Source organism: Penicillium atrosanguineum, assembly GCF_028827265.1.
Source record: "Penicillium atrosanguineum strain IBT 20685 chromosome Unknown utg000003l_segment0_segment0, whole genome shotgun sequence".
Classification (NCBI taxonomy): Eukaryota; Fungi; Ascomycota; class Eurotiomycetes; order Eurotiales; family Aspergillaceae; genus Penicillium; species Penicillium atrosanguineum.
In genome coordinates, this window is record NW_026623135.1 from 371,393 (window position 1) to 397,466 (window position 26,074).

Here is a 26,074-nt window from a genome sequence, read left to right on the forward strand (position 1 = left end):
CAAATAGGCCACTATTAGAGTACGTCCTATGCTGGTTGGATATTTGCCCGCAAAAGTGAGCTGTGAATACTTCAGTGCAAACATAGGCAAAATAAAAGTAGCAACCCATCTTGTTCGCGAAGTCCTTGAGAGATAAATATTAACGAGTGTACTTATATACCTTCCCTTTCCAGCGGGTAGATACATGGGTATATCAAGAGTAACTCGGTAGATGGTATTTTGAGTTTATTGTGCCAAGACTCTAGAGCTACAGATCTATGCCCTCAACGATGACGTGTGAGATTGCCGTCACTCAAAGGTAAAGAATATGCAGACAGTAGAAGCGATGGCAGAGAAAACTTACTGTAAAGACGCCTATCTACAAGAAAGAAAACGCATTGGACCATAATACTATTGAGCACAACGCCGATCAGCGAACGATACATTCATGGTCAAAAGTGTATTAATGATCGATTAATGCTTAACGATACATCGCGTCTGAAAAGCGCGGATTGAATCGGTTGGTATCTCCATGTGTCTTGGCGATTGTTCGGCTTAGGTTCTAGGCAACGGCTTCCGGTGTTTCCACACATGGTTTTTCAGGATATAGCCGATGGATCGTGCATAGACTGGTTTTCAATGCCATTGCAATGATCATAGACTTCAGTGTGACCATTACGTCAAGCAAACAAGTCTCAGCAGTCTATAAAATGTGTACATTTCGAGGCAGATCATGCTCCTTAACTATAATATTCACATTCCAACAAAGCAACTCGTTGAAAACTACGACTTATCAAAATGCTCGGCAAGGTCTCCTTTGAAGAAGCCTACGAAATACCTACTCTGGCGGACTCGAGTCGCGACCAAGCTGCTCTTTATATTGCCCCTAAAGACCTCGAGAGGTATCTGAGCCAAATCAAACACCCCACCGGCGAGCGTCTTGATCTATCAAACCACCATGGCATCGGATACACAATTTGGTCATTGACGGTTCCGGGCTGCCAAGGTATCGCAGACAAAGCTAAAGCGGAAAAGCACGCGCACGATGCGAATGACTGGATTGCCAACGAGATATAAGGATACCCTGACCGGATGGGCGCCTTCGCCACGCTCTCAATGCATGACCCTGCCCAGGCGGCGCAAGAGCTTGAACGCTGTGTGAAAGAGTATGGATTCCATGGGGCTCTTGTGAACAACTGGCAGCATGCGGGAGCAGATGGAGAAACGTATCTGTTCTATGACCAGCCCGAATATGATGTATTTTGGAAGAAATGCGTCGAGTTGGATGTTCCTTTTTACCTTCATCCGTCGGCACCGATGGGGACCCATTTCAAACAGTTCTACGAGAAAAGAAGGTATCTGATTGGGCCCCCAGAGTCATTTGCGATCGACGTGTCGCTGCATGTTCTGGGGTTGATAACCAACGGAGTATTCGACCGTCACCCCAATCTAAAACTGATTGTGGGCCATCTGGGCGAGCGGATGCCTCAGGACTTCTGGCGCACCAATCACTGGCTACGAGATGTTGAAAGACCACTGGCTGAGTCACGAGGCGATACCATGTGCAAGAAAGATCTCATTTACTACTTTAAAAACAACATCTACCTCACGACTAGCGGCCACTTTTCCACAGAGACAGTCAAGTTCGTTTGTGACTACGTGGGCGCCGATAGAATCCTGTTCTCGGTTGATTCGCCCTACGAGAAGATCCAGGATGGTGCGTCTTGGTACGACAATGACAAGGAGGGCTTATCGGAGGCTCTTGGTGGAGCTGAAAACTACGCTAAAGTTGGAAGAGAGAATGCGAAGAAGTTGTTCAAGTTAGGGAATTATCACAACTCGAATGCCTAGAGATTTTGGGAAAGATCTATGTGCGAAGCCTATGATATGACATATTTTGGAAACTCGGGGTTATATAGGACTGTCGTGTAAAATACAGTATTATACATAACTACCTCAATCGTTTTGGAATTGAGATATATCTTTTCATAGGAACTGATTAAGTATGACTTGATCAAATATAGACTAGCGCCGTAATGGGTACGGCCAGGTCAGTGTCTCAAATAGATCTGCCAATGCCGGAACCTGTAATTGGGGTAGTTTCGAGTGGGGCGCTCGGAAAGAAAGTGAGTGTCCAAGAGGTAATCTGTTTTCGAGTTCTACTGGAAGCAGACTCAACTTGGTGCATTGTCTTCTTCCCAAGCTGTCGGCGACACCGAACATCACGCCACGAACTTAGGGCACCACGGCGATCTACCAACCACGGCGACCAATTGACATATACGCAACGGTCAGCCACTTCAACCACGCCAACCTACGATCAGCTCGAATTAGAATCAGACTCGGAATTTTTAGCAGGGAAGATATCCGTCAGCCGCCAAGCCCAGGTAGGCAGCCGGATTTGCTGACTACTGGGACCCAAGGCTCGCTCTTGTGCAACCTCACTCTTTAGTAGACTCCCCAGGCCAGACTCACTGACATATCTCTTTCAAGAATGCACTCAATCGGCACAGATCGCTGACCACCCATCACGCTTCGCTGCTCACTACTCACTACTCAGCCAGATGGACGTTCTCAAGACAATGGGGAACCTCCTCCCCTACCACCTCCTCTCATACGGCGCCCTGCTCGGGGCAGAAGTGTACCAGGTAAGCCTAGGTATCCCTTCCACTCACCTCCAATCCAAGTCCTAATACCCTTCAGAGCTTCGTCAACACCAAAATTTGCTACCAAGCCCTCCCAATGCGCGAGTTCATCACCCTAAACAAACGCATCTTTCCCGTATACTTCGGCTGCCAAGTCGGCCTCGCCGCGCTAACAGCCGCCACCCGACCACCGTTTAGCATCGTATCGCTGGTCCAGGATGTATGGAGCGTCGTGCCACTGGGTGTGGTGCTGGTGATGGGATCTTTGAACTGGTTCATTTACGGGCCGAGAACTACGACCGCATCGCTCGTTAGACGGTCGCTTCATGGTGAGATTTCAACTCGTGGAGAAATACCTGATTTGGACTTTTCCATCAAGGACAGGCGTGAGTGATGCTGATATGTGTACAGAGAACAAGAAGAACTCGGCGGATCCGGACGAAGGCAAAGTTCACCAGGCGAATCGGGGGTTTGCAGTCAACCATGCGATGTCTATTCATGTCAATGCCATTGCGCTTGTGGCTACGGTTTGGTATGGGTTTTCGCTGTCTGCTAGCATTCTGAATGGATTCTAGACCTTATGAAACGGATCGGAACTACATAATCTTGCGTGCTCGATACAAGACAATTTTGATTAAACCCCATAGCGACTTTGTCTCCACTCTTAATCAATGTTTCAGTGAGATATTTATTCTTCAAGATAGCCGAGTAAAATGATTCGGGTTAAATCACGCTGCGACGGCAGCTTGCATGAAGATTCTCTCGTGCTATCTCCATGTTAGCCTTTTTCTTGTATTTTTTGGTGAGTAGGCTGACCTTCATGAACAGAGACCCAATGATTGTCAAAGCGCCCGCAGCTACTACCAGGTAGTATGTGCGAGACATGGCATCGACCACAGCATGGAGTACTTTGACCTTTGTGTCCGCCGGGATCTGCTTCAGAATACCACCATTCGATCCCGAAATGGCTCCCCGGAGTGCATCCCGCGGCAGGTTAGGAAGAATCTTCTGTAGCTCGTCGAGTGCCTTGTTCTGGAACACAGCTCCAGAGATTGCCAATGCGAGGACAATGCCGAGGTTCTGTGCCAGTGCAATGAAAGAAGAAGCATCCGATTCTCGTGACGGGGTGACCTTGGCTTGCGCTACTGAGAAGCCTGCTTGGATGAACATGCCAGCGCCGATTCCGATAAGAATAGAGTATCCGTAAACTAGGCTGTTCGAGCTGTTCTCGTCGATGGTGCCTGCTCGTAGTGTTAGTGGTTAGTCCCGTTACCGAGACAATGTACATACTCATCAAAGCACCTCCAATGGTTGTCAGGATTCCACCAGCCAGGTACCAGGGCGTGTAGTACCCAAACTTGGACATGAGCCCGCCATTCGCGAATCCAGAGACGACCATCAGGCAGATAAAGGGAAGCAGCCGCACTGCTGCAGTCAGAGCCGAGTCCCCTTTCACAAACTGGAAATACAGGGGAATGTAGTAGGTGGGGATCTGCAGAATGTCAGCTAGCTCAAACGCGATCAAGGTGGATATAACTGACAAAAACACAAGTAGAAGCAGAGCACATAAGCGCAAAGAGCAACCACATCAGAGGCTGACGTAGGAAATCAGCAGGAAAAATGCGCTCCGTGTCCGTGGTGCCAATGGTGAACCGCTGCTGCAGAACAAAAAAAAGCAGTAAGACACCACCAACAACCCAAAGTGCAATCTCCTGTCCAGCAGCCCAGTTGAAGAGATTTCCTCCAAAGTTGATTGCCATGATCAAGGCCGTGAACGCACCGACGTTCAACACCATGCCGAGATAGTCGATCTGCAGCAGCTTCTGCTTAAGCGTCATGCCTTTCTGGGGATCGCCCCGGGGAAGGAAGAAGATGTAGACTGGAGCAAAAGCACCGCCAATGCAAAGGTTGATGTAGAAGGCCCAACGCCAGGTCGTGTGTGGGTTTTCCGAGAATGCACCACCAACCCTACCATGCTGTCAGTATTGGCTCTGTAAGGGGACGGGGGAACTCATACACTGGACCAAGCACAGTCCCAGATCCCCAAGCTAAAGCATCTGTTAGTATCTGACAAGCCTCCAAGGGATGCAACAACATACTAATTCCAGTGAGCGCCATGTAATTAGGCCGCTGCCGAACAGAAGTGGTGAGTGATAGCAAAGTAATGCAGCCCAGGTACATGCCTGCGCCCTATAACCCATTAGTCTGTGAGAAATCTATAGAATATGCCCATACTAACCCCCAACCCCGCAAGAGCACGGCCAATAATGAACGCATTCATACTGGGAGCAGCTCCACAAAGCGCACTGCCAGCCTCAAAACAAACAACGGAGGTCAGGTACAGCCATTTGGCACTGAAGATCCCAAACAGCTTTCCCCTGTAGCAATGTCAATAAAACCCCCCAATGCATCCCGATGGTCCATACCAGGTGATAATCGTAGCGGAGCCAGAAAGCACAAAGGCAACACCCAGCCAACTCAGTTTCCCTACCTCCCCGAACCGATCGACGATGGGAGACTGCACATCCGCGACGATGGTATTATCCAGCGAGAACAGAAAAGTTGAAGAAAGGATGGTCAGGACGATGAGAATCCACTGGGGAAAGTCAACAGAGGTACCAAACGCGCCAAAGAGATGAACTCAACTCACCAACGGCTTCGAGACCTTTGACTGCAGATCCTCCTGGACAAAGTCCACATCTTGAATGGTCTCCTGAGCACTGTATTTGCTTTCGATATCCATTTTGGGCTTTGGGGAACAAAGAGGAAAGAAAGAAGTGAAGCCACGCGGTCAGGGACGGTTATGAACCTTGGAAGCAGTTGAGGGAAAGAACGTCAAAGGGTCTCGGTGTCATATCATCTCTGTTGTACCACCGTGCTGAGATACTTGATTACTGACTCCTTTCGAGCAAAATCTTTTTTCTTCTGTTTTTCTTTTGTTTTTGTTTTTCTCTTTCTGTTTTTCAGGACTCCCTTCGGACTCTCTTCAAAGGTCTTGTCATGTTCCAAGGCTTTGGTCTATTCCATGGTTTCTCACTTGTTCACGGGTGTTGGGTTGGGTCTGGTATTACGAAGGCGTTTGCTGTTTCATTCATGTCGCGATGACTAAGATGTGCTTGCTGGAAAATGGATGTCGAATTGACATACGAATATACTTCAGCCTTACTCTCCGTTCTAATCATGGTGAGCTGCTTTAGGGGCGCGGAGGTGGAAGAGGTACGTCGTTGGGTTCCAAATTTGGACCTCTCTGTCGGTAATTTGGCATTCTTCTACTACTTTTCACTGGAGATAAAGTCGACGGATCTTTGTTTGTTCTGCTGTGTAGAGTATCGACATGGTTAGGTACCTAGTGTAGACAGTTACAACACTTGGAAGTGCCTGACCATGTATATAATTTACACAGCAGAATATCCTGGGATAATGCACGTTTGTCCACTAAGCGGGATATGAGATTTTCCATTTTTGTCGGGTTTTCTAAATGCAGGTAATAGCTAGGAGACAATATCTTTAGTCGCCTATCTTCTCAGAACACGGAGATTTGGAACAGACGCTCGACCGCCGAAACCTTTGGAACCTCGGAGCGCTGGAGATATCAGACAACTCGCCGCTGACAAGGCGGGGGTTTTTGAGACATGGGTATAGTTTGCGGTTTTATTGTGCAGGTATCTGCCTAGATGTATCCCCGAGGTACCCCCGAGGCACTCCCGAGGCGCCTTGGGCTCATCTTAGAAAGCCTTGTCCCATCTCATCTCATCCTCCATGTCTGACAAAGCCTTCATGAACCAACATTGGAAGCAATTCAAAATCTCCATTGTATGAAGCTGGTATCTGTATCTTCCAAAGACGCCAATAATAAAAAGAAAGAAAAAAGCCGACGCTGTGGTATCACGTTTTTGCGCTGAACGCCTCTGTTGCTGATTGACATCACTCTTCCCCAACCCCGCCCAGGCGGCACAGGGGAAGATATTAACATTATGCTGTAAATATTAGGGTCGTGGCACTCTATTGGTGTTTATGCAGATCACAAGAAGGAGCGATCAGCCCTGAACTCGAACATTTTCGGACTTTCCAGCAGCACGAAGGACTCATACCGGAGACCGCGCTCTTTGTGGTCTCGGTCGGACCATGGATTCACCGTGCTATTCCACACGCTGCTGTAGCCGCCAAATAGCGAGCGCCAGTAGCATGCTTCGGCTGCTGGTGTAAGGTATCGTTCGCGAAAAGTTTTGACGTTGTTATTGGCGATGCGTTCTGCGGCGTCGGTATCGCGGACGAGAGGCTCGATCTTGTCGCCGAGGTCGCTGAAGTCGCGCTCGACTTCGACGTAGTTCTGGTTCGGGCCTTCGGAGACGAGGAGATAGTGGTGATGTTGGATGTACTGGAGTTTGTGTGCGACAATGACTGAGTTACAAGCTTGTCGGTATTTGAGGGATGCGGAGTATGATCGTCCTACGAAGAACGTGTCAGTGGCTGATCCAGGAGGAGCTTGTCGCTGATCTAGTCTCTCACCTTCGACGTGGGCAATGAACATGTAATGGCAGTGGTCCTCCATCTTGAGCACGTTGGTGCCGGAGGACCACTCGACCTGCTTCACATCACCCCAGGGTTTATCTCGCGCGGCTTCCATCAATGCGCGACGCAGCTTCGGCGCAAAGCTTGGCTTGCCGCGCCATACAAGTTGCGGTTTTTTCTCGTTCCAGGGAACGTCCAATTTTGTGATGCGATCGACCACCTGGTCGTAGGGGCCAATATAGTTGGTAGGGTTATCCCAGGCCCAAAAGCTGAAGTCTGGCATGAGCCATACGCCCTCTTCGGTTGGGGTGCGGGCGAAGACCCAGACAGGGTATTCCGAATTCGTGACGTCCTCCACTTTATCTTCCACAGAGAAGACGAATTCGATGTCGCGGCGTGCGGCGCGATCTTGGTCGGCGGCCAGCGCACGATGGATCGAGCTCAATACCCCCAGAATTTTCCGTCGGTGGTCCTCACCCTTGGCGCGCGCAGCGACCACATGCAGATGACCTTGTGAAATGAAGACGCGCGCCATTCCTGGTTGTAAGTGGATCACGTCGAGGTCCTCGGTCACCAGGCCTTGAAGTGCGCGCCAGTATTTCTGGCCACGCGCAACATCTTCAAACAGACCTGGGAAGGCAGCTTCGCACTGTCTGCTATCGAGGGCCTCATTGCGAGCGTCGCGGGCGTAGTCGAAGGACCATCTAGGGGATGAAGGTATTTGAAGACTTGTCTCGGGACAGGAGAGACAGGTAGAGCATTGGAAGGTGGTGGATGTTTGACAAGCACAGTGGCCCGCGGGAATCAATTGTGTGAGGACTGGATGAATGTAGTCGCGATCGGAGTTCATGCCATACCAGATGGCGAGAATGACGCTGCAGGAGAGGCAAGCAATGATACAGAGCATCGACAGGCCGCGTCGTGGACGTAGTAAGGGATACTTCGCGGTCATGGTGGTAAGAGCATCTCTTCGGAGGTTGGAGGAAGGGAAAGGGGGGGTGGGGGGAGAAGGTGAAATGGAGATCAAGCTCGGGCGAAGAATGAACTGAATGAATTCAAGGTGGTGAAGATCACTTTCCCAGGACGGTGGGGCCCTGTCGCGTCATTGCCGCACCAATGGCTACTTAACTCTGTGCCTGCGTCCCGGTCCACTTAGCCCCCGAGGACGCGTTTGAACTCCGAATGCGGTTGCGTGGACGATCCCTTGCCAGGAGAGGTATATTCAGAGCACGGCCGACTGTCTAGGGGACAAGGCAGCATCCTGTTCCATGGATAGTAGTCACTCAGGGTCCGATACTAGCGAGGCTCCAGTGCTCCGCCATAGCCAAGAAACTCGGAAGCCAAGAATATAGCCTCGTTGCCCCACGCAAAGGCCTTCATAGCCACTCCATTAAAGGCCCCCGCGTAATCACACCCCAACACGAGGGGGCCAAAGGGGCCACTCATTCTTAGGTTTTTTTGCTATCAGTGTCAAGCCTACGTATGGTTTCATGCACGTTGAGCCATGGGTGTAGGCTAAAATAAGGCCCAGCACGATTAGTGGCAATCCACAGCGGTAGTGGCGCTCGGCAGCCCCTAAATCAAGAACCAGAGAGAGGAAAGACAAATTTAGGAGTCCGGGAAGGTTGGCACAAGAGAAGGGTTATCGGGGCCGATTCGAATTCGAATCTAACAGAATTCGAATCTCATTCTATTTTGAATTTGAATTTGAATTTAAATTTAAATTTGACTTCTAATTCTGCTGCCTTCGGCTCCCCAGGGGGGCTTTTTCTCGATAAGCCACACCGTTGACAATCCATGGATCCGTGCCGATGTGCAGGTCACGTGAGTCCCCTGCCAGATTGACAGATTGACAGATTGACAGATTGACAGATTGACAGATTGGCAGATTGGCAGCCGTCTATACTGTCTATACATAAGAGCGCAAGATAAGGAAATGGTGAAAGAGCACTGGCTCGAGATGTGCGAGCCTCCCCAATTCGGAACTTCCATAAGTCTTTTAGGTGAAAATGCCTGGTATAGTAAACATGAATCTGCTCCGCCGATGCCCCTTGAATCGCTTCGTTTATCCTCCATAACGCCTGGAATGCAATGTGAAAGCTCACTGTCGGGACTGGCTCCGGTGATGCCTGCGACTGCGTGCCGGTGTATCATTCATCTCCGTGTCAGGAGTGGCCGGCATAGCTGACCGGCGCTGTCGACCGGGACGTACGCGACCCAAAGCCCGGCGGAGGAGTCCGTCAGCTTCTTCATCGAGAACAGATGCAACATTCTCTTCGGCGATTTCGGTATCTGCCGCATCTGGCGTAGCTGTATGTGTCACTTCGTCGGTCCATTCCTCAGGATAAGGCTCTGGACGTGCGCGGCGCCGGGAGCTCTCATCCTGCATGTGCCGTTCTTTACCCCGAACCTCACGGGATCGATTTGAACTCCGACTTTGCGATCGGGCTCCCTCTGCCATCCATTTACGATCTTTCTCGCGTCCTTCAAGGGCCCAGAGTTCGAGTGCCCGGGAAAGGAGCGTGCCAGCAACACCTGCCCCGCCTGCGGCATCCCCACCCCCACTTGCCCCCAGTACTCGAACAGCCTCGTGCAGAGCGGCCACTGCTTCGGTGGTGCGACCGAGTTCCAGCAGAAGTAGTCCCCGTGACGTATGCAGCGATCCGACCAGACCGCGATCTTCGTAGCCACCAACGCCCGATGCCGTGGCAACAGCCGAGGAGCCACCCGCCCCACCGCCCAAGAAGGGCGAGTACCCCATGCTGGTTCCACCCGCGCCCACACGAAGGCACTCGTCGAATTCGCGGAGAGCTTCATGCAGACGGCCCAAGCGTCGCAATGCATGCCCGAGATTCGCACGAGTAGCGACCCATGCGCCAGGCTCACAGTGAAGAGAAGTAGCCAACGCCAGGGCTTGTCGGAACAACTCCACAGCTGCGCCCAAGTTGTTTTGATGGTAGAATACTACACCAAGCTCGTTCAAAACGAGGGGATCTCCACCAAGCGGTGCAGCTGCGAGATTCGAAGGAAGATTAGGAGTAGAGCCCGGTACAGATCCAGTCGACATGGCATACGCAGCACACAGATACTCATGGGCGAGTGACATGTTATTCAGTGCCAGATGCTGCATGCCCAAGAAGAGCTGCGGCAGATGACTACCTTGAAAAAGTCGCGCAGCCGTACTGTAAGCTGCGATAGCTTGATCATGCTCCCCCTCAGCAGCAAAGGTATGGGCGAATCCAATCCATGCTGGTGCCGAATGGGAATCAAGTAAGGATGCCTTAGAGAAAAACCGCCTGGCTTCAGCAATCTTCGACACGGCGAGGTAATAGACACCGATGGCCAAGTAGGTGTAGGGTTCTTCGGGGGCGTGATCTGCAAGCATGTGGGAAAGCAAGAAAAGCGCATTGGTAGCTCCGGTCTCATATAAACAGGCCAGATGGAGCGGATAGACCGCGGGAGCATGGCCAATATTACTGTTCGCGGGCATGCTGGAATTGCTCGTTGTCGTCAATTCACCCGACTGGGAGGTAGAGAGGATGGAGGAGGTTAGTTCCAGGGCTTCGGCGAAGCGACACTGGGTGTAGAATGCCTCTGCACGCGACAAAAGTATGTCTGGGTTTTCTGAGAGATTGTAGTGTGTGGACAGTGTCTCAGTCGCATCCGATAAAATGGCGGGCGACGAGTATTTGGACAGCCGGGTCGTATAGAGCATTTTGGTGAAGTGTGCTGCTTCCTGGGAAATGGTGGGGTCGGGAGAGGAAACAGAGTCGAAGTCTAGGGATTCGAGGAACTCAAGCTCCTCTGTCGGCGACATCAAGGAGTTCTTCATAAGCTGATCGAATGCCTCGAAGCATTGCACGTCGATTCGCACCGCGTCTTTGTAGCAGTCGCGGGCCCGGTCAAACGCATTCTGCTTCGCAAAGCAGAGACCTCTCAAATAGCACATGGCGGCCTCGAACCGAACATTATTGGCATCATCTCGCTCGCGATCCTCCCCTCCTCGCTCCCCTCCTCGCTCTCCACCTCGCTCTCCACCTCGCTCGTTGCGCGCGCTCTTCCCATTCCGCAGCGTAACATGGTTTTGGCCGTCGAGGTGCTGTATCTTCCGCCGACTATTGGTATTACGCACCAGGTCCGTAGGGTTGTGTTCGCCGAGTATTGACAGGGCCTGCTCGAATTGGTTCTGTTTGATGTAGCAGTGGGCTGCAAGGTAACGACAGGCGGTGCTTCGAGACACAAGATCTTTGCGGGACAACAAGGCTAACGCGCGTGTGAAGTTATTATTCGAAAAGTGAACTTGAGCGAGCCAAAAGGCATCTGAGTCGCTATCTGTAGAGTCCTTGTCAGCCCTGCTGCAATGAATTCAACGCGACGAGAAACTTACTGGTCAGTGCCAGCACCTTGTCTCCAATGTAGATGGCGGAATCATGCTGGCCGCGATTCAGCGCGTCCTGCCGCCAGGAACGCAGATACTTTTCCATCGCCACAGTTCGGACGTGTCAGAGCTGGGGAGGATAATGAGAGGGCATGAGCTCAGTGCCTCGGAGAATTTGCCAGTCAAAAGCCGCGGTGCAGCTCGCATCAGAGCGGGTCGCGAATTGTGGACAAACAGTGGCCCGTGCACGTACACAGTATATAGACGTTACCCAACTCGAGTAGACAGGATGCGTTGAAAAAGTACCCAGCGTGCATAAATATTCCATGAATCGACCAACGAAGCTACTTGACGCAGTCACCCCTCGAGACGCCTTCAGCTACGCGACTTCCGTAGAGACGCCATGTCACGTGCTTGGAAGTCACGTGTTGATATCAGCATCAGTCCGCCACTTCTCAAAGTTCTTTCACTTTCTTGACTACCCCAAACCCAACTTTGATACCCCCAGTCCACCGTCAAGATGTCCGAGCGAAAGGTCCTGACCAAATACTACCCACCCGACTTCGACCCGTCGGCGATCGGGCGCACGCCCAAACACCTCCGCCAAAAGGGACCGAAGGTCATCACCGTCCGTCTGATGGCCCCGTTCTCCATGAAATGCACTAGCTGCGGAGAATATATATACCGAGGGCGGAAATTCAACGCGCGCAAAGAAAGCCTCGAAGAAAAATATCTCAACATCCCAATCTATCGCTTCTACATCCGCTGCACACGATGCAGCGGCGAGATCACATTCCGCACGGACCCGAAGAACATGGACTACGAATGCGAAAAGGGCGCCAAGCGAAACTTCGAGGTGTGGCGAGATTCCAAGGACGACAAGTACAATGAGACGCAGGAGCAGACGCTGGACCGTCTCGAGCGCGAGGAGAATGAAGAGGCGGAGCAGCTTGAGCGTGATAAGATGGCTGAGTTGGAGGAGAAAATGAAAGACTCGAAGCGCGAGATGGCTATTGCGGATGCTTTGGATGAGATTCGGACACGAAATGCGCGCATCGAGCGGAACGAGACGAAGAGTGATGATGTGGCTCTGAGCTTTGTCCGGGACGAGGTGGACGAGGCCAAGCTGCGGCAGGAGAAAGAGGATGAGGAGGCGGCGTGCCAGGCTTTCATGACTTCTACCGGAGAAAGGATCAAGCGCATCGTTGAGGACGAGGTGGAGCCACCCATCCTGGCTGGATCGTCAACATCGAAGCTTTCCTCGATTCAAATGCCACCGCCATCGGCGTCATTTGCACGGGTCAAGAAACCGAAGAAGCCTACCGGTAGTCTTCTTGGGATCAAGAAGAAGCAGTCTCTTGTTTGATTTCCATTTTTAATATCATCGGCGCGGGCGTTTGATTTATCTATACGAAATATCACAGGGTAATGCCAGGCGTTTACTCTACATTAACGGCAACTACTTCAAGAGAGAATTTTGAATGACTGAATAGATTAGGCTATTGAACTGGAAACAGAAAATAGAAAAATACAGAAATCGGTATCACAAACATCTTAAGCCAAATAGGGAGGATAATTTCCTCGTTACCAAAGCGCCACGCTCAAAAGCAAAACCAACCCGCAAAGCCTATGCAGCAATGACAAAAAGCCACTCCAGGATTTGGAGAAAAAACAGCAGAGGACAATCAGCAAAAAGCAACAACTTAGAGGTATGGCATCCACAACGCATCGCCCTGAGCAAGGTGCTGGGGGTTAACCGCCCGGGAGATCAAATCGATCGAGGTTTGGTTGGCGGGCAGGTTGCCCTCTGGAGGGCTGGCCAGACTGACAGCGCGGTTGGCGATGATGTCGCTGTTGTTGTAGACTAGCTCGCGCAGCTGTGGGACAGGCAGGACACCACGGTGCTGGGCAGTAGCCCAAAACATCATCTCGTCGCGGACGAAGACGCTCAGCTGCTGCTCCAGCTCGTGTCGTGGCTCCGTCAGGCAACGTGCGATCGCCATCATGGCACAGGCAAACAGACCCTCGGTGGCGATGGGACCCAGCAGGGTCTGGATGTTGGGTGTGAATCGGAACGGCACATGCTCTGGGTTGTAGAAAATGGCCTTGCTAGGGTTGATGGTCGGAATCAACTCTGCTCCCCAGATGTCGCCAGTCGAACGTGAGATCAGAATCTTGTTCGGGTACCGATTGCCAATGTGCATGATGTAGGTCATGAACGCAACTGCGGCGTACTGGTAGGCGAATTGTCGCCGGAAGAGCCAGAAGTCCGCGAAGTTGGGGTAAGTCTGCTGGAAGTAGTCCAACACCACGTTACTGGGAACCCACTTCTCCTGAATAGCGGTCAAGATCTCGGTGCGTAGAACCTGTTGCTGGTCGGTTGTGCGCTGAGAGATGTCAGTTATGTCCTGATAGTAATCGAAGGCGGTTGAACTCACATTCTGCTTCGTCTCTGCCAGAGAACGCATACGATCCATCGTAAAGAGGACCGGCTCATCCTTGTTCATACCAACTCGTCTGCAGTAGTCCTCGTAGATGCCTTGCATAGAAATGTAAGACGAGTCATCACGCACCAAGCGGATATGCGGTGCCAGAGGAACCATCAGAGGAAGATGGAAATAGAGGTTGCGACGACGGCTCTCTTTGCGCTTAGCCAGCAGACCGTTGAAGATCCGGAATAGCTGGAGAATACGCTCCTCACGGCGGCAGTGGCGTGCAGCAGGGTGCTGAACAGCGAAGGCATGAATGCTGCCATCGTGGCCGCGAATCTTGAGACGGCGGTGACACACTCCAATACCGCGAACAAGGTCCACATCGGGAAGGAAGCGGTCGATGCGGACAAAGTCCTGGTTCTTGTCCTTATGCAGGAGGTACTGGCCGGGGATCTCGACTTCATCGAACTTGAGGAAGCGGAACTCGCTGAGGTGGGGCGAGTAGGTCTCCAGGAAGCCAGATTGGGGTCGACGGTCGAGCTTCTCCTCGAATTTGTCGCGCCAACGCCGCAGCTTGTGAATATACTCATGCATGGTAGGCTTCTTGACGACAAAGTCCGCCTCGAAAGACTTGCGGATATGTGCCGGAAGAATTGTCTCTGCAAATCGAGTGATGTTGGCTTCGGTAGCTGCAGGTAGTTTGAAATCTTGCGCGTAAGATCCAGGCATGCGTCCAACGTAGGACAGGCCATCGTTCAAGAGGGCAACAATCAGTCGATAAGCGTCCTCGTCAGGCGGACACTTGAAGTTCTTGTGGATCTGGTCGACCATAGTCTCCATAGACAGAGCGAGCAAGGGGAAAGCAGTCTTCAAACCGGACATGATCTCGTCCGAGTACTCCCAAGGCTTCTTGAGGGGCTCCTTCTCGGGCTGCTCCGTGGAGGCTGCTTGGTTCTGGTTCTGTTGTGGAGTTCCGGTTTGACCTGGTACTTGGAGGTGTGCTTGTGCTTGAGCTGGAGTCTGACCGGCTTGGCCTGGAGTTGGGCTTTGGCCTTGTCCTAGGGCCGGAGACTGGCTCTGTGCCTGGTTCTGGGCAGGGGATTGAGCGGTAGGCAGGTTCGCAGCTTGGTTAGCAGGAGAGGCACTAGGGACGCTGGTAACAGCCTTCTGGGCAGGAGAGGCTTCTCCACTTGCTGGCGGCTTGGTACTCGGCGAGGATGCTTGCTGATGCTGTTGTCTAGCCCGGGCCAGCTTCTCCTGCTTCTGGTCATGCTGCTTCTTGATGCTCAGCATGTCCTCTCGGTTCGTGCGTAAGAGGAAGAAGAGAGCCTGCGGATACAGCTTGGCGATCTTGACAAGGACAGCCTTGCACAGTCGTGCCTCGCGGTGAGACAAGCTGGTCAAAAGCTGAGGAATGAAAGTAATCCAGTACCAGACGGGAGTATCTCCCTTGAAGTTTTCGAACGCGCTGGCAATCTGGCTCTCTTCGTTGTCCAAGCTAAGCAGCCACAAGATCCGGCTAAGTAACTTACGCGACTTAGCGCTCTTGTAGAGACCTGCAGCCTCCAAATAACAGCTGACGGCATTGCTAGCCAACTCATAGTCATCCGGCTTCTGCTTGAATCGCTGATCGCTGTATTGACCCCATTCAGACCAGGCCTTGGCGAGGCGGAGATCGTAGTATAGAGCAACTCCGAATGCTTCGTTGGCCTCATTGGTATGATCGAGCTTAGCAAGGAACATACCCTTAAGGGTATAAAACTCGGCTTTTTGCTGCGGTCCGAAGTAGTTGAGATTGGTATTGTTGATTACATCCAATCCACTGTTCAGCTCCTTCGGGTTCTGGTAGTGACACTTGGCTTGTTCGCGCAGCTTGAGGAAAGCCTCCTGAATTTCGATATTCGGGAGCGTGTAGATGCGGCTGAGTTGGTTGATGCACACCTCGGGCATTTGGTGCTTGCGAGCGACGTGGGCGAAGCGATTGATGATCCAGGCCGTCTCATGATATCCTCGGTAGGCATACGAGTTGCTGGCCACATTGTTTGTCTGGGGGGGTAGAAGACCAAGGTAGGTCTGGTTGATGAGCTGGAAGATGTGCTGTCGCCATGTAACAAGATCCTGCCAAGTGTTGATGTCGTCCCAAAGATTTGGCAACCGGTCCCGCCAGGTTCCGAGGAGAAGCTTCAACTCTGCAGACTTGGTGTCCAGGTTGCGTTCGTTGGTCTGAGCCAAGCTGCCGCAGATGTGGCTAGCATCGTGGAGTTCGACCAACAGCTGGAAGTGTTGCAGAATAGGAATGTGCGCATTCGTGATACGCTTAGGCAGTTGCAGCCACTTGCGAATAGACAGCTGGATCGATTCGTCACAGACGCTGTTGAAGTCCTGCATGTTCTCCTTCTTCACATGGAACTGAAGAAGAGCCATGAAGGCCTGGAAGAAAGTGCGGCGTGGCGTAGGAGCATCAGAAACGGACTTAATCAAGGACTCCAACTGCTCACGGTTGCCCTCGCTCTGCCAGTTCTCGATGTTTCTCCAGGCAGACTCCAGCAAGAGATCATTCAGGTTCTCGTGCTTGGCGAAATCACTCAGAATTTCCCATTGCTGAAGCTTCTGGGCACAGATCAACCAGTGATCTTCCCACACGAAGTATTCACCCTGCGAGAAAGGCATAGCACCAGAGCGGGCCTTGATCTGTGCGTTCTCGTACAGTTGCTGGGACTTGTCCCACATGCCTTGTTGTTCATAGGACAGTGCTGCATTGGTTTCAACAAACTTGCAACGACGGCGCCATGTTCCATAGAAAAAGTCATCCTCTTGGAGACCAGCATAAACTTCAACCAGCGCGTCAAGATTGCTTTCCCGAACAGTGGCAGTATCAATGATCGGGTTGATGGCACTCTCTTCAAGGTATGTGGCAGCAATGTACCAGGCATCGTAGGTACGGCTGAGGTGCTTCATGACATGAGGAGGAACCTTGAATCGGGGAGAAGCGCGTACAATACCCTCAAGAAGAGACTGCACAACATTTGGTCGCTTGTCTAGTTGCCTCTGGTGATATTCGCGAGTAAGCAAAGAGACCATACCCTTCTCAAGATCGATACGGTCATCCTTAGACAGAGTTGACCAGAAAATAGGGAAGAGGGTAGTCCACAGCTTGTAAGCAACGTTCGCGTCGGTATGCTGGAGCTGGCACAATGGTTCCATCAAATCACGGACCCGAACATCGCCGATATCAGACATGAATTTCCTGCGCTCGGCAACAAATGTCTCAAGCTGGCCATCAACCATAATATCTGACTTTCTTGAATCCTTCTCGCCACTGGAGAAAAGGAACGACGACGGATACAAGGTGAAATCGTCGGGGTGGAGGCGGGCTGTGGTGTTCATGTCAATACATCCAAGCACCAAGTGTGATGCTTGAGCCAGCCAGAAGGAGTCGGAGAGGGTATCCCAGTTCTGACAAGTGAGTACGTAGCTCAATCTTGAACTAGCTAGACGAGTCAAACTGCGATCGAAGATGGTCATGAAGCGGTTACGCATCTCGACATCCTGTGCTCTGGTGCCAATCAGGAAAGCATGCTCCAGTCGGACGGTCAACTCGGTGCGGGTGATCTTAGAGTCCTCATAGATGCGAATGACCAAATCGAGGAACTTCTTCAGCATGGTCTGATCAGGACGAGATTCGAAGAGAAGCATTTTGTGTAGGACTGCGGTCTTCTCCTTTAGAGTTGGCCATGACTCGGTCGAATGGAAAATCCATTCCTCTGCCATACCCAGAACCTTGCTGCACAGCTTGATGTTCTGCGACCGCTCCACAATGGAAGCCAACACGCTGAGGAACGGGCGTCGTTGGTCACCAAGGTGGGACATGCGAACGGAGATCAACTCGATGGTCTTGTAAATGAGATCAACGCCGAGCTCGAACTCCTGCTGATCTGGCACTGCTTCAGCAGGTTTCTGGCCATTTTGAGCAGCCTGTGCTCCATTCTGGTTGGTGGAGGCCGCGACATGCTCCTTGGCAAGCTTTGTTGAGAAGGCCTTCATGACAGCGGGGACATGAGTGTCAATTTCGGCAGGCTTGATCTTCGAAAGCGTCCAGAGGGTGTTCAGGCTAGACACATAGTTGCTGGCCGAAAGAGTCTCGGTTGCAATCGCAGACAGGTAAGTTGCGAATTCTGACGGAGTGCTTTCGGTATCCATAACATCTTCATCGTCAGGTGTGTCATCTGGGATGGCCTCAAGAACACGACGAACTGGAGGGGGCAACTTAGGAGAAATCTCCAGTTCATCCTCAAGACCATGCAGACAGTCTTGGATCTCCGGATTGTCGGATTTCAAAGGCTTCTCGAGGAGCTTCTGAATGGTAGATAGACGTGCTGTGATCCATTCATCCGGTTTGGTAGCGATGAGCACCCGCAATACCTGCAGAGCATTGATCATGGCGGTGATATGTTTGTCATCAGGCTTGTCGGCTTTCTCGCCGGAGAGGATGGGCTCCGTCACTTTCTGGTAGAGATCTATATCCAGATCTCCCCAATATTCCTTGGACAGGAGCTGTCGAAGAAGGTTCATGGCCTTGCTTATCATCTCAGCAGTAGGCGCAGGTGGTGTCTGTTTGGCTGAGGATATTTGACGGATGTCCGCAGCAGGAATCTGGAAGCGCTCCGGGATCGTGGTGATGAAAGTGATGAGATATTTGACCAAGGCAGCGCGCAATTCAGGCGGCACGGTGTAATCAGAGCCTCGGCTAGGTGGAGGAGGAAGAGAAGGAGATGCAGAGGATTCTGGTTCTTCCAACTTGCGCTTTTTGGCATTGGGCGACTCGGTGACGCCATTAGACATAGAGCTGTTGGCATCTGTCGCCAGAGCTCGTTTCTCTTCCCAGTGCCAAATTAGCCCGATCAGGTTGAGAGCCAGCTTTTTGCTGTCATTCGAGGTGTTGGGCGGACCAGCAATCTTGATAAGCGATGGCACAATTAAAGGCACAAAATGCTCCCGAGACTCATAGAACAGATCTGGCTGTCGCACCAGGAACTGGAAGATGCTCATCACCTGCTGCAAATTGGCAGTTTCCTCGGCCAAAATACGGCGAGGCCACTTGGCCCACAGCGGATACCGTGCCTCTGGTCCTTGGTTTCCTGCTGTTCGTGTGGGCAGAACAGGAGCCAAAACGTCGAGGGCCTGTGTGACAAGAGCTCGGCCTTCGTTCTGGTGAGCTCTTAACAAGGCAACGTAGACTTGAATGACAATTTTGAAAGGAGTCTCGTAGTGGGCAATGAAATAACTGATCAGGACGTAAGCACCATACTTGTTGATGATGTCCTCGAGACGAATGTAGTTCCAAGCGAACTTGATGATATCCTTGCGGGAATCCTGTACAGTCTGCGCATGGTACTTGATCAGCAAAGCGGAAAGCTGGAGAAGCTCCATCCGAGAATGATCAACACCAGCTTGGCTAGACTCTTCGCTGAGGTCGGCCAGTTGAGGCTTCCACAGGCGACTCTGTATGGACTCGGTCATGCTCTTATCCATCAGTCTAGGGCCGTTGTTGGCGCTGCTCCACGTCAGCTGGACATCCATAGCGAAAATAGGATTGACCAGGTGACGGAATGCATATGTCTTGGTCCTCTGCGAGCAAGCCCGTTGGCCGTAGAGGTCCAGACAACGCATGATGACAGATCGGCGGTAGTCAATGGACTCATTGGTGATGATGTGCTTGTAGATGAACTTAGGAAGGGCAAGTGTACGCTTGAGCTCATCAGCAGACAGGCCATCAATGACCTCGAAGAGGAAATCAAGATCATGGCTAGCCTCGGCCAGGTAGACTGTGAATACATCCATCAACTGATCCTCGGCTTGTTCCACCCTGAGACGCTCATCAGGCGGCAAGCTGTCGCCACGAAGCTTCCGCTCCAGCTCTCGTCCGGCAGTCAGAAGCTTTGACCTCAAGTCTGCATGGTCGACCAACCAACGCTTGGTTGAGCTGTAAGAGCAAACGGAGTGGACAACGTAGATTCCATTGATTGCAGCAGTGTTCTTGCCATCAGCCTCTAATCCAAACGCGTTGGATGTGAATCCTTCAGTGTCAGCCACAACTGCATTGCGAAGCGCTTCGCTCTCAGCATCCGCCAGAATCTGTCCGAAGAAGCGTCCGTAGCGCACGTCCTTGAAACGTGCCAGGAAGAAAGCCAAACTTTCCTTGGGATACCGGTTGAGGTACTTGACAAGGGGCTTCCGGAAAGGACTGTGCGAGGTTCTTCGGAGCTTCTGCTCGAGATCAAGCACTTTGTTGACAAGGTGGTCCATGAATGAAGTGGCCGCAGGGGGAAGAAGGTGGAAGATATTAAAGATTGCGGCCACGATCTTCATGGCAGGGTTCTGCTCGACAAGGCTGAAAGAAACCTTCTGCAGGGTGGAATCATCGGCAATGACCTTCATGTGATCCAGAAGACGAGCACCAATCTCAACCTTGAAATAATTGGTCAATAAGGTCAACAGCCGGGCGAGTCCATCAAGACCTGCAACGCTCAGGCGCTTGGGATCCTGCAAGTTCATGAGAATTGGACGGAGGCCATTCTGGAGGAGGTCCTTGGGCAGCTTGTTAGTCTGAGTAAGAACATCCTTCAGGCCAGAATTGGCTGCTTCAATGACTTCGGGAGATCTCGAGTATAGCGACTTGAAGAATACGGAGATGATCCGTGCACGGCTAGTATTTTGCGGCGTATTGGCGAACTCAGGGAAGTTCATTGCCATAGACAAAAGACGCAGGCAGGCAACACGCAAGCTGACAATCATCTCTGCGTTCTTGAACTCATTGGGCTTGGAGGCAAGTGACTCGTCATCGGCGTCAGCAAGAGCAAGAGACTCCAGCATTAATCGGTTAAGCGGCTCGTTGAAAGTGACGATCTCGTTGTGCAGGCTCAAGCAATAGGTGATGGCATCAATAAAGCCAATCTGCGTTGGGAAGGGCAGAGCGCGCAACGGCTTGTTAAAAATCGACTGGAGAAGACGATCCCTCACAGGAAAGATGAGTTCGTGTACTTCACAGCCTAGCTCATCCTTCAAAGTGTCGAAGCAAACACGGCAAGTCTCGCGAACGTACTTGTTCATGTGTCCAAGTTCGAAGACGAAGAAGCCACACAAGGTAAAGAGGCGACTCTTCTCGTTCTTAAGATCATCCTTGGGAATAAGCTTGCCGCACATTTTGAGGATCAAGGCCATAGTGTCCTGGGACTGGATCCTCGTGGAAGCAGGGAGATCTGCAGGAGTATCCTTGATGACATGCAAGAGGGCGCGACAGAATTCGACATGTCGCTCATAGATCCAAGACTCTCCAAGGTCCAACTTAGTGGCAAGAAGATTAATGCCCAGGCTTCCACCCGCTTTCGTGAACCACTCCTCGCTGTGACAGCTGTGACAAAACACACGTCCCAAATGCTGGAAGAATGGAAGCTTGGCCGCCTTGTCGGGGGCACCAAAGATAACATTTGCGGCTTCCTTTATGACCAGCATAGCTTTTTCAGCTGCCTCTCGCACTTGAATGTGGTCTGACGAGAGTGACTCCACGATTGCGTCGGCTAAGATCCGAGAATCAAGGTAGGCGGGACCCTCGCCATTTGCAACATCAAACGGCTTGCGGTTGTGGCGGGCTTGAGCCAGAGCACGACCAACCTCCACAACAGTAAAGTGCTTGCAGACATCAGCCACGAAAGCAGTCGCAGCGGGCTCAAGATCAGAGATAGTTGTTGCAAAGATACAGGCCTTGAGGAGCTTCTTCAAAGTGGCTTCCTGCGCCACCTTCTTTGGCATTGAGGCTGATCTCTCCGATTTCTCCATAATATCGGCCATAGCACCAGCTTTGCCTTCAAATAGGTCATTTGCATGGAGACGAATCAAGGACGCCAGGTCGTCGGGGAGGTTCTCGTATCCGATCTGGAGCTTAAGGTGGGAGCTGAGCATGCGGTATGCCTGCTGTTTGTAGTACTTGTCGGACGCCAGAGCCGAATCTGAAGAAGGCTTTTCTGAACTCGACTTGGGAACTTCCATCAATTTGCCAATGGCCAAATCGATGCCAACCTCCACAGGGAAAGGACGCTTTTCACTGGGGCCAATGAGGCGAATGTCAAAGCTTGGATTGTCATCGGAATATTTCTGGAATGACAACTCGGGTGGGTGGTTCAAGAACTTTCGGTTACGACCACCCAGCTTTCCAAGAATTCGCATGGTGGTGTGTGCGTGAAAGTGGTTATAAGGGTGAGGTCGCAGGTGGTCCCAGAGTGCAGTCATCAACTCGTCCATAATGGGCGCCATAATTGGGTCCAAGTAGTCGGCCGTGAGATTGTCCACACAAAGCTCCAGGGTGCGCAAACCTTGGCCAACAAGGTCAGAGTCCGCACGCAAGGCCACCACGATTGGACGCATGAGATAGCTCAGATGTGGCAAGAGGTGGCTGAGCCTTGCGGGAACCGTGAGAGTGAGCTCTACGTAGAGATCCCGCTCTTGAGGCTTGCGAGCAGCAAGCAACAGGTTGTTGAAGGTCTCGAGGAGCATCTCCAGGAGAGGAAGAATCTCCTTATACAAAAGCTCGAATCGGCCACCTCCAATGCTCCGGAAGAGAGACCGCAGAAGCAGGAAGTAGTTCATAGGCTCTTCAGCCGTCACAGACAGCTCGATACACTTTGTGACGATCTTGGTCACATGCGGGTGGAGAACCTGCTCATTCTGCACAGAGAATAAAGTCACTGCCATGAAAGAAAGCTTAAACATTCTCAGGAGAATCTTCGCTTTGGTCATGTCCGAAGTTCCGACCTCGTCGATACGCTCCATCAGATACTGCAGCACCATGCCTGAGAATGCAGGCGATGTCGCTTCACTAGCCAGGAAGAACTGTGGCAGGTGCAGCAATGCACCGTGCTCAAACATGAGCTCATGAAGGTATGGAATTTCCGAATGGAAGACCTCATGGAATGTCGCTGTATCAATACAGTGGAAGACTGTGCCAAAGCTCTCCAGAAGTTCCTTCTCTTCACGCGACATGGGTGCAGTGTATTGACTCGCAAGGAAATCGAAGGGAGACGAGTAGTTCATTTCCGGGGGTGATTGATCTACACCATAGTATCGGAAAACGCGAGCACCTTCATGGAAGAGCTTTTTGATGACCCGAACCTCCTCGGCATTGTATCCATATGACACCTCGGACCAATTGATGGGCACACTGTTTGGATCGATCTGAATATCATCAGGATTGCAGTTCTTCAGCTGGTGGAAGATGTTCTTCAAGCCATTGATGAGGTTCTTGAAGAGGAAGATGTTATCCGAAACAGGGTCTCCACCTCTATCGCGCGGGCTAGAGGTTTTGATGGGAGAAGCGGAGAAAATATCAATGTCATCCCAGTCCGGAGGTTGGTCCTTCTCGGCAAGATAATTCTCAGCATATGGCGCTGTGTTCTTGCGGCTTTCCTTGTAGGCTTTGGAAACCTTCACGGCATTATTAAATTGGTGGTTCATGGAAGCAAACTTATCACCAATTGCATCCAAGATCATGATAAGGAAATAGCGAGCTTCTCGCTTATCTTCCAGTTTGGAAATCTTTTCGGCCATATTCAAAAGGAGTTTGGCACTCATCGTCTGGAAACTAGTGCCAGGGAAGTCATCGTGAAGGTTCTTCGTGTAGACTTCTACGGTGCGGCGAATCTGATCACGGCTCAGGTGGTCACGAACATGGTGAATTAGGTCCGCCAGCATGCTATACGCCAGGGGCCTCATGGTCTCGTAGACGGTCAGGCCATCACCTATCAAAGTTCGCTCGTCCAGAAGCTCGTCAATCTTCTCCAGGAAGATTTTGCGATAGTTGAAGTTGATAATATGTCGAATCGCAACGAGCAACTCCTTTCGAGCACCGGACTTTTCGCGAGGACAATCCTGGAGAAGGCGAACGACGACAGAAGGAAGGGTGGGAAGGAAATCCTGGAGTTGGTGGGCATATAGTCGCAGGAGATATGCCAAAAAGCTCATCGTCTTAACTTGAGCAGTGATGAACTCCCCAAATGCGGCCCTGTTCTTGATCTCCTTGCAAACTCCGGTGAAGATCGTACCCTGCGCAGCAGCATCTGCGTGTGCCTTTTCTTGCGGTTTGGCTTGCAGCAGCAAGATCGTTTTAATCAGCGGTACAAAAAGCTTGACGTTCGCCGCTACCGAAGCGCGGTGGGTTTGAAAGATTGAGACGACAATGATTGGACACTCCGCAAGGACCTTGAACGATTGCATGCCCTTCAAGATGACATTGCTGGACTGCTGCTCAGGTCCAAGGTCTGATACCGAAGTCGCAGGAGAGCTAGGTCGGGGTGACTGGAAATTCTGGGCGCTTGCATTCGGGGTTGAGGGCATTCCGGAAGGGGTCGCCTGGTTTGGTGTGTCGAATGTATCCCGCACCACCTGCTCCATGGTCTGGAACATCTCCTGGATCAGCTCCAAGAAAGGTTGCACCCGTGCCGAGGTGGCCTTTGCTTGATTTCGCTCCAGGTCCATGATAGTCTTCATGCACAGAACCGCATTGTCTTCGTTTTCGATGCGCGCAAGATCCATCAACAAGTCAACCATATCCGCAGCGTAGGGTTCAACATCGGGCGAGTTCATCGGCAGACGGTGTAGAGTCTCAAATATACAGTTTCGTAATTTCTAGATCGTGTCAGGGGATTAGGGTTCATCTTCGGACCCGCCGGGGACGCGGCTCGCCAGAAATCTCACCTGCTCGTATGACATGCTGAAGAAGACAGGGTCTCCCTTCAAAATTGTCTTGAAGACCGGCCATAGCTTGGACAGGAAGATAGGGTAGCTTGCACCGGAGCATAGCGGCTCAATGCTGTCTCGCAACTCGGTTGCGACATTGGCTCTGACTTTCACATCTGCGAAGGGGAGACACGGTTAACGAGTTTGCTCAATGGGCGCTCGGGAATTCTTCATCCAAGCGCACATACCCAGCTTCTCATCCCCCAGCTTGCTAGCATAAATCTCGATATTCCGCTCCATATTGAGGCGGAGATCCCCTCGAAAGGGCCAGTCGAAGGAATATGGCTGTAATTAAGGCCTGGCCGAGTGGCCGGCTGATCGAATTTCAGCCCGCGCAAGTATTTTCGGTCAGAATTGAAGGCGCATATGCGAGGACGTGGAGTGGTCGAAGCTCTGCGGAGTCCGAACAATTAGGTCGAAAAAGATCGATCGGAGGGAGGCAGGAAGCGAGGAATTCGTCAAGTCATTTAAATAAACACAAGGAATACGCCTGATCCACGTAAATGAGAGACTGGACGGCAGAAGAAAAGACGAAAGAACTCCGCGGGGGAAGAGTGTAACGGGGAGAGTAGAGTAGCGCGCGAGACCTGGCCCCGAGAAGAAGGGACGCGGGCTATCGCAAAGACCCCGAAAGAAACACTAGGCCGTTTTGGGTATTCCGGAGGTAGTTGTTCCGTGCCGAACCACGCGCGTGTCGTAAGCGACTAAGCGCGCGGTTACTCTTGTACTCTCAGGTACTAGTACCTATCGCCTTACCAAGGTATCATATCACCTAGTTGCCATTATAATGGTGCCGACTCATTTCACCAATAGTACAGCTGTCAAAGTTCTATCTTGGTAGCTAGTCATGAGAAATATCTTGCTCCCGGGCTGTACAAAGATATATAACTAGGTCTACGGGCACCTAGCGGCTGTCTACAGCCTGGGGACGCTGGATTATGTTCGGGTACGTTCATGGTACATGAGTACCTAGTAGTGACGTACAAGTGTTCACCACTACACATTTTCGAATAAGCCCAGAGGTCATCACTCAGTATTGGTCTAAAAAGGAAAACTGGCAACACATAGTAAGCCACCGACACTCGTCGGCAGATGGAAACGCCGTTCGCACCCATTTTCCATACCCGAACACGGTTCTAAGACGGATTCCAACTCAGAGGTCCGTTCAGTGATCTCGCACTCATAATGTAATAAGTCAAGACACAGAAGGGGAAGTATCAGAAAAGCCATGTACACAAAAGAAAATTGAAGTGAGAAATAAAAGGCAAGGAGGCACTCGATAGGGGAAGGGATGGGGATGGGGGGAAAAGGAGGGCATTAACCCAGGCGAATCGAAATCA

The 26,074-nt window shown here is 51.5% G+C and overlaps 7 protein-coding genes across 7 annotated transcripts; 3 read left to right on the top strand and 4 right to left on the bottom strand.

Moving 5' to 3' along the window:
- Nucleotides 1-777: 777 nt before the first annotated feature.
- N7443_003548 (amidohydrolase family protein) lies at nt 778-1,830 on the top strand (the record flags this gene model as incomplete). Its single annotated transcript, XM_056883604.1, has 2 exons — nt 778-985; nt 1,058-1,830. The coding sequence occupies 2 exons, from the start codon at nt 778-780 to the stop codon at nt 1,828-1,830; spliced, it is 981 nt and encodes a 326-aa protein (XP_056741882.1).
- Nucleotides 1,831-2,543: 713 nt separating this feature from the next.
- N7443_003549 (DUF4149 domain-containing protein) lies at nt 2,544-3,199 on the top strand (the record flags this gene model as incomplete). The annotated part of the gene is made up of 3 exons (XM_056883605.1): nt 2,544-2,627; nt 2,683-2,953; nt 3,036-3,199. The coding sequence occupies 3 exons, from the start codon at nt 2,544-2,546 to the stop codon at nt 3,197-3,199; spliced, it is 519 nt and encodes a 172-aa protein (XP_056741883.1).
- A 153-nt stretch (nt 3,200-3,352) lies between these two features.
- On the bottom strand, nt 3,353-5,367 carry N7443_003550 (putative MFS drug efflux transporter; the record flags this gene model as incomplete). The annotated part of the gene is made up of 9 exons (XM_056883606.1): nt 3,353-3,391; nt 3,441-3,865; nt 3,915-4,116; nt 4,166-4,592; nt 4,642-4,672; nt 4,724-4,814; nt 4,864-5,002; nt 5,051-5,220; nt 5,275-5,367. The coding sequence occupies 9 exons, from the start codon at nt 5,365-5,367 to the stop codon at nt 3,353-3,355; spliced, it is 1,617 nt and encodes a 538-aa protein (XP_056741884.1).
- A 1,278-nt stretch (nt 5,368-6,645) lies between these two features.
- On the bottom strand, nt 6,646-8,088 carry N7443_003551 (uncharacterized protein; the record flags this gene model as incomplete). The annotated part of the gene is made up of 1 exon (XM_056883607.1): nt 6,646-8,088. One exon carries the CDS (start codon nt 8,086-8,088, stop codon nt 6,646-6,648), a length of 1,443 nt encoding a protein of 480 aa, XP_056741885.1.
- A 1,149-nt stretch (nt 8,089-9,237) lies between these two features.
- Nucleotides 9,238-11,620, bottom strand: N7443_003552 (anaphase promoting complex subunit CDC16; the record flags this gene model as incomplete). The annotated part of the gene is made up of 2 exons (XM_056883608.1): nt 9,238-11,468; nt 11,524-11,620. 2 exons carry the CDS (start codon nt 11,618-11,620, stop codon nt 9,238-9,240), a joined length of 2,328 nt encoding a protein of 775 aa, XP_056741886.1.
- Nucleotides 11,621-12,034: 414 nt separating this feature from the next.
- Nucleotides 12,035-12,880, top strand: N7443_003553 (Saf4/Yju2 family protein; the record flags this gene model as incomplete). The annotated part of the gene is made up of 1 exon (XM_056883609.1): nt 12,035-12,880. The coding sequence occupies one exon, from the start codon at nt 12,035-12,037 to the stop codon at nt 12,878-12,880; it is 846 nt and encodes a 281-aa protein (XP_056741887.1).
- A 337-nt stretch (nt 12,881-13,217) lies between these two features.
- N7443_003554 (histone acetyltransferase TRA1) lies at nt 13,218-24,974 on the bottom strand (the record flags this gene model as incomplete). The annotated part of the gene is made up of 4 exons (XM_056883610.1): nt 13,218-13,901; nt 13,953-24,623; nt 24,693-24,850; nt 24,923-24,974. 4 exons carry the CDS (start codon nt 24,972-24,974, stop codon nt 13,218-13,220), a joined length of 11,565 nt encoding a protein of 3,854 aa, XP_056741888.1.
- Between the last annotated feature and the right edge of the window lie 1,100 nt (nt 24,975-26,074).